The 10,946-nt window shown below is 39.4% G+C and overlaps 3 protein-coding genes across 3 annotated transcripts in view; all 3 read left to right on the top strand.

Moving 5' to 3' along the window:
* Positions 1–605, top strand: part of LOC122060571 — a 4,599-nt gene extending 3,994 nt beyond the window's left edge. The window contains exon 2 of the mRNA XM_042623706.1: positions 363–605. Coding sequence (XP_042479640.1) covers positions 363–540 — 178 coding nt within the window. The 3' untranslated portion in view covers positions 541–605. The remainder of the gene's footprint in view (positions 1–362) is intronic.
* A 5,429-nt stretch (positions 606–6,034) lies between these two features.
* LOC122062116 (V-type proton ATPase subunit E1-like) lies at positions 6,035–7,262 on the top strand. Its single transcript, XM_042625775.1, has 5 exons — positions 6,035–6,160; positions 6,317–6,434; positions 6,555–6,751; positions 6,847–6,946; positions 7,114–7,262. The coding sequence occupies exons 2-5, from the start codon at positions 6,387–6,389 to the stop codon at positions 7,147–7,149; spliced, it is 381 nt and encodes a 126-aa protein (XP_042481709.1). The 5' UTR covers positions 6,035–6,160; positions 6,317–6,386; the 3' UTR covers positions 7,150–7,262.
* A 1,690-nt stretch (positions 7,263–8,952) lies between these two features.
* Positions 8,953–9,728, top strand: LOC122060652. The gene is made up of 2 exons (XM_042623775.1): positions 8,953–9,388; positions 9,490–9,728. The coding sequence occupies exons 1-2, from the start codon at positions 8,953–8,955 to the stop codon at positions 9,726–9,728; spliced, it is 675 nt and encodes a 224-aa protein (XP_042479709.1).
* Positions 9,729–10,946: the final 1,218 nt, after the last annotated feature.

Genomic DNA, 10,946 nt, shown 5'->3' on the forward strand with positions numbered 1-10,946 from the left:
AACCTCTATGGTCCTTAATTCTTCCCTAAATTAAACCATTATGTTTTGTTAAAACAACCAAATATTTAATCATTATATGGGTTAATCGGATTGGTTTTGAGATGGTTTAAATGGTTCGATTTCCACGGTGTCAATTCGGTTTGAAACCAACGAGTTAAATGTTTAAAACCGACCCGACCGATTTAACTAATCAGTCATAAATTTGAAACTAAAACCAAACCAAACCATTTACTAAACGATTTGTAAACAATTCAATTTGATTTCGGTAAACAATTTCGATTCAAATTCGCGTCCTTATGACTATAATAGATTGGCTGCATTAACAGTATTCCATTGCGATATGCAATGGGTGTGCTTTGCAGGAGTGAAGCTTACAAGGGGAAAAGCTCAGTGGTGTTCAAGTCAGAAGTTCGTAAGGAAATAGAGGGAAAAGGTTACAGGATTTGGGGAAACCTTGGAGATCAGTGGAGCGACCTCTTAGGGGATTGTATTGGCTCGCGCACTTTTAAGCTTCCTAATCCCATGTATTTCGTTCCCTAACAAATGTTGCAACAAAGGAAATATTATAATCTTACAGGGATTCCAATGTTTAATTAGATGCAAAAGTTTATTAATACCCAAACCAAAATTGATGGCACAATATATGGGAAAAAGAAAAATTAAATTCTCATGTAGTTCTTGTATTTACTCTCGGGGTAAGGTTGCGTAGTTCTTGCACCCCGGATCTTATACATGCGGGAGCCTCATGCATTGGTGTGCCTTTTTTTTCTCTTTAGTCTACTATCATCTCAAATGGATCTTGGTCCTTTGATCCCTCTACTTCTCCAATCCTCAACTTTGTTAGGATCAGCCATGGTTTTAAGTATCGGTCTTGTATTGATCGTATAGATCATATCGGATCGGTATTGACTGAGACCGAACCTCAATCCCTAATTGATCCAGATCGATTATCCGTACCATTTTAAGGGTAAAATATTAAAAAAAGTATGGGCAAAACTGATCGATACCCAACAATCCAATCTAACCCAAATCAGTATCGGATATGTATCAACAGATATCAATACCGATACAATCCCCTAAATCCTTGGGATCAGCTGCAATATATCATTAAGAGGCCTAATGGTAATATTTTAAGGGTTTTTTTGGGGGGTGGGGGTAATATGAGGATTTGATAAATCTTCTTGTAAGATTGAAGGCAACCCAAAAGAGGGGTGAATTTGATTGTAGTATTTTTAATCAAAATTAAACATATACAACTAAGTATGATAAAAGAAAGCTAAAATATTTGACATCATCAAACTGAGTGTCATGATGAAGCAAGTAAGAGTAAGGCGCAACAGGAAAAGTAAAACACTCAAGCGATGAGTGGTTCTGGTGGAAAACATTAATTAAGTCTCAATGTCACAATCTAAAACAATAGGAAAGGGCACATAATGCAATCACAAGATCCCTTGAAAGAATAATTTAGCTACATCTACGGCATGCATGTAAGGTCCAACAGGGATGAAATGTGTCATCTTGGAGAACCCATCAACCACAGGGTATATATATAGAATCAAAACCTTGTTGGTCCTTGGAAGCCCTACATAAAATTGATACTAAAGTCCTCTCAAATATCTTTCGACGTTGGCATCAGCATGTACAACCCCTTATTCTAACTAATTTGGCACACTAGACGAAGGATGTGAATTTGAAACGAAATCGTTTATCGAAACTGCACCAAATCATTTACACTGAAATCATAAAATTATTTGGTAAATGGTTGGGTTGGTTTTAACCGTTTAACTTGTTAGTTTCAAACCGAATTAACACCGTGAAAATCAAACCATTTAAACCATCAAAACCGATCCTATTAACCCATTTAACGATTAAATATCTGATTATTTTAACAAAACATAATGGTTTAATTTAGGGAAGAATTAAGGACCATAGAGGTTGTCTAATAGTCTATTCAATAATTTACTCCTATTATGTAGTTATGTAGTTAAATCATTATTTGTTCAATGCCTCATTTAATTTGATACAAAATGGAAGCGTTTATCAACGAAAGCAAATTTTAGTAAGCATGCGAATAAACTAACAAACCGACTGCTAACAGTTTAAAAATCATATGGAATAAACCGCGATCAAAACCGTTTAAAACCGTAAAACATACATTATTTAAAAACTGTGGAACCGAACCGTTTACTAAATAGTTGCGATTTCAGAAAGTGTAACCGTTTAGTAAATGATGATGTTTTGATTTTAGCTAAATAAATACAAATCGAATCAAACCGAATCGCATCATATACACCGAAATCGAATCAATTAACACCCTTACAATAGACAGCTTCTTACGAGGGTTGTGATGTATTTCTTGAGCTGGGGCTAATAGCACATCTCCGCACCTCTGGCCATTGTTTCGTCACACCCCAAGTGTCCACTGCGCCCACCACTATGAAAGTCTCAGATAATCTTTTCTTGCAATGGGATCAGGGGAATGCAGAGCTAGTCCCCTTTGAACAGATAGCCCTCTAATGTGTGAAAGTCTCCAGCAAACTGCTTCAGCTGACATTTCCTCTAGGTTCCAATGAAAGTATATATTCACCCATTTCATATAACTCCTATTTTGTTAATGTGTCTCTAACCTTTAAAAACTTGATGGATTGATGGTCATAATATATCACAAACTCCTGTGGAATCAGGCAACATCTCTTGCCCAAATAAAAATTATATTTCAAAAATATAATTAATAAAATTATGGGAAAAGGACAGGTATGCTAGCATAGTACCTAGGAATTAGGAATGCTAGCGGCATTTTGACCGTAGGATTTGATCAACATGAATTGAACCATTGGATGGAGAGAAGATAAACAAAATTTCAATGCACGGTTGCAACACCTTTACTCTCTCTCTCTCTCTCTCTCTCTCCTCGCCGAAAAAAATCATTCATTCACCGGATCCAGCCGGAGAAAGCAAAGTAGTTGGCGCCGCCGCTGTTGATGGACCGTAGCCTCTGCCAAGGTCGAAGAAATGCCGCTCCACTGTCTTCCTTCCCCTTTTCCTCACCAGCTCCGACTCCAGCAGCGTTGCACTCTCTTTTTTTTTCTGTTATTACCTCTCTCCCCCGACCAGATTGAGCTTCTCTCCTGTTTTTCGCATCACCGGTTCATAGCAACAGCAGCCGCAACAATCACAGCCGGAGCAGAGGAAATCGAACAATCAAATAAGTCGATGGTATTCTCTCTTCGCTTCTTATTTTTCCCCCAAAAATTCTCAGCATCGAAGCCCTGTACCTATCCCTCTCGATCTGATGGGTCTCATCGTTCCCGCCGTTGGAAGATCCATGTAGTGGAGGTCGCTGCTGAACATCGATCTCATCGTTCCTGCCGTCTCAACCTCTGCTTCCAAAGACGGAGTTGGACAGGACCAGAACCAAGGTGGTGGTCGGAGGTGGTTCTGGCGGATCAAGGTGACGCCCAAGGTCAAGTTTTTCTCCGGCGTAAACTCACCAAAGAAGTTCTTCGGTGTCTACGACGGTCACGGTATGATGGCAAACAATACCGTGGAGCGGCGGTATTGGGCAGGTTCTGTAAGACCTCGCCATGCACTGCCGGAGTCGGAGCTGGTGAGGAAAAGGGGAAGGAAGACCGTGGAGCGCAGGTATTGAGTAAGTTTTGTACGACAAAAATTACAAATGGATTAGATCTTTTATCTTTCATCTAACGGCCACTATTCGCTAGCATACCTAATTCCTAGGTACTGGGCTAGCATACCTATCCCTCTCCCTAAAATTATAAGAAACTTATGTAAAGAAAAGATAATAATGATTGTAACTTTACCTTTTTCCACTTTTAGCCTAACAAATTTATTTTTCTAATGAAGATAAATCCTATCATTTTACATAAAATCAGTTTTGAATTGAACCGAACTCAAAAGATAACCTATAAAATCAAAACCGCACCGTTTCTTTGTGATCCGATTTAATTTGATCATTATCAATCTGATACCGTTCCGGTATTCAGTTTCGGATCCATTTTCATACCTTTATTACGAAAATGACATTGTACGGACTTATAAGCATGTTGGATCCGCCGCTTTAATTCAAATAATATAAATTTCCACGGAAATGGAGAAACCACAGGAAGAACAGTGATCGTTCAAGAAGGTTTCGAAGTAAAGTGGAAGAAGCAAATTGGAGACATCTCTCTCTCTCTCTCTCTCTCTCTCTCTCTCTCCATAAGAGATTGAATTTGAAAAAGATGAACCAAGAACTATAGAAACGTAATCCTAAAACGATGTAGAAGATAATGCAAAAACAAAACAAATAATGCACACGGATTTTACGAGGTTCGGCAAGGTTGCCTACGTCCCCGGTGAGATGAGATCATACTTCACTATCAATAGAGAATAGGGTTACAGCGTTCGTCCTCACACCTCTCAGTATTGCTTGCATTACAGAGAAAGAAACCCTCGCTACAAATATATAGCGAAAAAACCCTAATCCGAAAAGTACACAATTGCCCTCAAATAAAAAATTCGAGCTGGGGGCTGTGCCCCCCCACACCCCCTGCCCCCCTTGCAACCTCCACGGCCCGCTAACCGACTAGCGGGACCGCCATCCTACCTATCTAGGTGCTGCACCAGTACTCCCTGGATTAAACTGCGACGGGATACAAGACATCATACACCAACAAGAACATGTCTCTAAGCAGATCCAAAAGATGGTCAGATTCATCCTTTAGGAAGCTGAGGAGAAAGCCAATGAGATCTTAATATCCGCCGACGAGGTAATTTAATATATTTTAATTTCTTTTTTATTTGATTCAAATTCTTTTTTGGTTTCCCTCTCTTTCCTTTAAAAATTATTTTAAATTATTTCATTAATTTAAATTGGGGATTGTTCTCTTTAATGAATAACTGTTGAAAATTGAATTGCTTGTCACTGGAAGAGTAAATTGGGCGGAGAATAGATTGAGAGAGAAGATGGGCCATCCCCCTCCCCATCATGTGTGTCTTTTTAGGATAGAATTCCTCTCCATAGAGCCCAGGGATTAGAGACTGACCCAATGGCTGGGGTGACCATAGGACACATGCCCTGGTCCTCCTAGATGTAGAATCACTCTCTGGTACCTAGGCTCTATGGAGATGAGTCGGATCATCTTTTTGGAGGGTGGATTGAAGTGTGGGTCCCTCATAAGGATGCCTAGACCAAATACTATTTTATATTGTTCCAAGTGCAAAAGAAAAATTAGAAAGAAAAATAAGTAGTAAAAAGGTGCATGCAGGAGGCGAGAAAGCTGTGGACCCTAGTAGTCATTGAATCTGGAGTTTCTGCCCCGAAGTAGCTATGTAGGGCTCTTGCTTAACCTAGAAAAAATAAGGAAGAGCTAACCATTTTTCTTCTGTTTTTGGAGCTCAAAAGCTCCGATAGTTTAGTTCATTTCGATCCTCCTGGTGGAGGCCACTCTTGAAAATCAATGCATACACCTTCGTAAGGGACATGGAGATGCAAGACGAGAGTGGCGAGTTCTACCTAATGGTAGCCAACCGGAACTGATCTATTAAGAGCCCAATTGAGCCAAGATGTTTAAAACCTGCTTAGACCCATTTAAAGTCTCTTCATTCGGCGCAACGCATTTAAAATCCGTTTAGAGATAAAGGGCTTAGTAGTTCATTTAAGACCAGTCTAAGCCTATTTAGCCCGATTATTGATAGCTCGAATAAAGCCTGAAAATCAACCAAACTCTTCTAAAAGTGTCCATGCCTGTCATATGCAGGCCTGATTACCTCTTCGGGCAGTTACTGTGCAAAGGAATCAAAAATTGTGAGGCCCGACCGGGCCCGACTGGTTGACACCTACTTTCTCTCATTAAATATTATGCAGTGGTGGTTTATGGTTGAGGTCTGTAGCCACGAGTGTGGACAAAGGATCTATTCCATCACCAACCAACCTTATCTGTTGCTGTAGATTGAGACTAACTACTAGTAGGTTTTGTCTAACTTTAAGCTGCTACTAATCTCCTTCCCCCACCCCCACCCCTCCTTTTTTTTTTGTTCTTTTCTTATCTTCTTCACAGGAATCTAACATTCTGAAACTGAAATTAGTTGAGGACGAAAAGCGAAAGATTAGGGATGAATATAAGCACAAAGAAAAGCAGGTGGAAGTTTGTAAAAGAATGTGAGTACTACATTCATCTCCTGTATTGAGCATTACCTTAAGTGTCCATTAATGGAGGAGATCCCTTTGCTTTCAAAATAATTTTTCATTATATATTCATCCTAATATTTTTTTCCGGGTTTCGTCTGTTAAATGACACAAAAACTTCCAATGCAGTGAATACTCGAGGCTGATAAATGAATCTCGTATTAAAGTTCTTCGAGCACATGATGATCTTGTGAATGCCATGAAGGAGTCTGCCAGCAAACAGCTTCTCAAGGAATTGATTGTTCAAGTACCAGCATTGCAGCAATCTGGTTCATTATATATAGTCAGATAAATGAAGTTTCTAAAAAATCCTTTCTGATAAGTGATTCCTACAGTGATTTGGGTGCCTGGTTCTTGCAATTTTCAGTGTCTGTTACGACTGAAAGAGCCATTAGTATTGTTGACGTGCAGAGAGGTTGATCGCAAGCTCGTCGAATCTGTCTTAGATGAAGCAAAGCAAGAGTATGTAGAGAAAGCCAAGGTTCATCTCCCAAAAGTGACAATTGATGATCATGTATATCTTCCACCACCTCCTGTTGATGTGAATTCACATAATCCATTCTGGTAATCTCATGGCAGAATAATCCCCTGTTTTTGTTAGAAGTCAAAGTGGGCAACTATATCAAGTTTTGTTATGCTTTCTTTTCAATGATTGACAGCTCTGGAGCAGTAGTGTTGGCTTCACAAGATGGGAAGATAGTTACAGTGAACATATTGGATGCAAGATTGGAACTAGCTTTCATTAAGAAACTGCCTGAGGTACTTATACCCTGCAGAGAACTTCAGATTATTTAAAATTTCATCATTAAAAAGTTAGATTAAAACTCTTGAACTGCAGGTTCATGATAAAAGATATCTTCAGTGAACCCATATTCTAATGGTCATGTTGGGTTTAGGAATAACTACTGCTCATATATTTCATGCAGATACGGAAGCGGCTCATTGGAGAGGTTGGTGGATGATTCCATCGATCAGATCCCCCCGAGCAATAACAAACTTCATCTCTTCAAGCATCACCTTCTTCCTTGACAGTAACAGTCCAGGAGAGAGTCCATGGATTCTATGGAAACATGAGTTCTTGTGTTCTTAACTCTCTAGTTACTTAATAAAAGCTTTTATCCACATTAGCTTACATTTGGTGATGATATATCCTGGCATCAAACCTAAGTAAAGGATTATCCAAAACTTGAGACTGCTTTGCAGTTGGCTGAACTGTGCCTCCACTGATTATCGAAATCAGTCGAATCGGCTGGAATTAGCTTGAACCCTAGATATTTAAATCGGGAAGAAGCAAAGATTTTCTCAAAACTTGTGACTTTTTGGAGCTTTTGATTCAAACTTGGGGATTTTGCTATAAGAGGTATTAACTTTCTGTTAACATACTGATAAAAGAAGGAAACAATGGTCAAAAAAGAAGTTAAGAAACATAAATAATAGGCAATTCACTAGAATCAGGAATGGGCTAGGCAGATTCCAATTCAAAGGTGACGATCTGATTCTGATTCTGATTCTAATTCTAATTCCTCGAACCACGGAATACAGGTCACTAAAACTTTATGGGGAATACAGGTCCCTAAAACTTCATGGTTCTTAACGGATCAAGTTTTCCATCACCTTGGAGAAGAAAGAATAATTCTCTACCCATCATTGGACTCCCACCTGTACAAAGAATAATTCTCTACCCATAATTGGACTCCCACCCCTTACTGTACAGGATCGAAAATACCCCCATGCTTATCAAAGGGTCAAATCTCCAACAACAGCATCTAAAACCTTATCCTAACCTAATGGGATCAGCTACATAGAAATTTCAAACAAGGACGAGCATGAGAATTCATGCAAAACGATTGACGGGTTATGACTAATTATAATAAATGTTGACTATCAACCTGACACACTGGTCAAATCTCCACTGGTGAGGAATTTCTATCTTCACCTGGGAGCATATGGATGACGTGATGCATTGTGTTGATCAGAAAGAAAAAATCATTATAGGCGGGGATCTAAACAGGCATGTGGGAAAAGATCCAAGAGGCTATGAGGAGGTCCATGGAGGATACGGATACGGGGAAAGAAATGAAGAGGGGATCTCAGTGTTGGACTATACATTAGCTTATGACTGCTGCATTGCAAACACTTTCTTTGAGAAGAGAGAAGAACATTTAGTTACATACAAAAGTGGGCAGCATGCAAGCCAAATTGACTTCTTTTTTGCTAAAAGATCTGATAGATTATTGAGTAAAGATTGTAAGGTTATACCGGGAGAGAGTTTAACGTCTCGACTGCTTATCCTAGATTTGTTTCTCAATATGAAGCAACGTAAGAAAGCCAAACTTAGTTGCCCTAAGATAAAGTGGGGGGCGACAGCAAGGAGCTACCATAAAATCTTTTACTGATAAAGTGGTAGAATGAGCCAAGTGGGATTGAAAAGGGAATACAAATGAGATAAGACAGATATGATGACTTGTATTAAGAAGGTAGCCAAAAAAGTTCTAGGGGTATCAAAGGGTGGGGGTCAAACTCTTAGAGAGACCTAGTGGTGGGATAACGAGGTCCAGGCCGCCATTAGGACTAAGAAAGAGTGTTTTAAGTCATGGCAAAGGACCAACGAGGAAGAAGATAGAACAAGTTATCACACAGCCAGAAATGAGGCTAGGAACATTGTGGGGAAAGCAAGGGCAATGAAATATGATGATTTGTATGAAAAGCTTAACACAAGGGAAGGGGAAAAAGAGATATATAAAATAGCTAAAATAAGAGAAAGGATGACCAAAGATTTGGATTATGTCATATGCATCAAGAGTGAGGATGGAAGAGTTCTAGTAAGAAATGAGGACATTATGAAAAGATGGGGTAATTACTTTTGCAACCTACTAAATGGAGATACAGTGACTGATAAGAGGGACTCAGGAGTAGAAGAGAATAGACATCATTCCAACTCATCTCAGGAACATTTACTGCATACTAGAAAAATTGCGGTTATAGAGGCCCTACGAAAGATGAATGTAGGTAGGACACCAGGACCAGATGAGATCCCAATTGAAGTGTGGAAGAGCCTTGGAGGACATGGGGTGGCTTGGCTAACCAAACTGTTTAAGAAGATTTTGAACACTAAGTCTATGTCGGATGAGTGGAGGAGAAGTAACATAGTTCTGATTTTTAAGAACAAAAGGGATATTCAGAACTACAATAACTATAGAGGTATAAAATTTATGAGTCATACTATGAAACTTTGGGAAAAGGTTATTGAAGCACACCTAAAAAAACTAAGGTTTCAGAGAACCAATTTGGTTTTATGCCAGGGAGATCCACGATTGAGGCTATTTACTTACTAAGGCAGCTTATGGAAGTTTTTAGAGCCCAGAAAAAGGACCTCCACTTGGTCTTCATTGACCTAGAGAAAGCCTATGATAGAGTACCGAAGGAGCTCATTTGGAATGTCTTAGAGAAGAGAAGCGGTGTGAATAACTATGTAGATATAATCAAGGACATGTATGAGGGAGTGGTGACGACTGACGAGTGTCAAGAAGATAGATGGTAAAAGTAACGAATTCTCAATTACTATTGGGCTACACCAAGGTTCGGCTCTAAGTCCTTATCTATTTACACTCATAATAGATGATCTAACCAAGCACTTACAAGACCTGGTTCCATGGTATATGCTTTTCGCAGATGATATTGTTCTGATAGACGAAACAGTGGAAGGGATTAATACTAAGCTAGAGCTATGGAGATCAAACTTGGAATCAAGAGGTTTTCTGATAAGCAGAACGAAGACAGAGTATATGATGTGTCCCTTCAGTCATACTAAGGAGGAGGAGTGGTGAAACTTGGGGAACGGGAGCTACCCCAGAGTAACTGTTTTAAATACCTGGGGTCTATCTTTAGCAAAGAGGGGCCCACAGAATTAAAGTGGGATGGATGAAATGGAGAAGTGCATCAAGAGTGCTATGTGACAAAAGAATGCTCAGTAAACTTAGGGGAAAATTCTATAGGACAGTGGTACGACCAGCTATGACATATGGAAGGGAGTGTTGGACAAATAAGAAGAGTGATTTGACTAAACTGAGTGTAATTGAGATGAGAATGTTGAGAGGACTATGCAGCAAGACCAGGAAAGATAGAGTAAGGAATGACTGTATTAGAAATGAGTTGGGGGTTGCACCAATCTAGGCCAAGCTCCGAGAGAGCCGGCTAAGGTGATATGGCCATGTGCAACGGAGACCTATAGATGCCCCAGTAAGGAAGAGAGTAGATTCATTTGGAGGGAACCAAAAAAGGTAGGGGCAGGCCTAAAATGACTATTAATGAAGTCGTGAGAAAAGACATGCATATGGTGGGGCTTGATTCTAGTATGACCATGGATAGAGTTTTGTGGAGGACAAGGACCCGGGTAGCCGATCCCGTGTAAGGGATGTCCCTGTGATGCATCTTTAATTTCTGCCTTATCTGCTTCTCTTAGTCCACTTTTACGTCCTTTTCTTTGTTGCTTCTTGTTTTTCTTTTTTTCCAAATTGGATCCTTGTAGCCGACCCATTTAGTTGGGATAAGGTTATGTTGTTGTTGTTGTTTACCATGCGTGGAAAAACTGGATCCTTTCTTAATAACTCCCTGTATGCATAACTAGTTTTTCTTTTTCATGAAACATTAATAGTTTTTCAACTCAAATAGCTTACGCCATTATCATTTTCAATGCAGAAAATAAGTTATAATAATAGAGTATACAACTTACCCACTTCCTGTACAGGTGATATATATA

The sequence above is a fragment of the Macadamia integrifolia genome, chromosome 14 (genome assembly GCF_013358625.1).
Source record: "Macadamia integrifolia cultivar HAES 741 chromosome 14, SCU_Mint_v3, whole genome shotgun sequence".
NCBI classification, from domain to species: domain Eukaryota; kingdom Viridiplantae; phylum Streptophyta; class Magnoliopsida; order Proteales; family Proteaceae; genus Macadamia; species Macadamia integrifolia.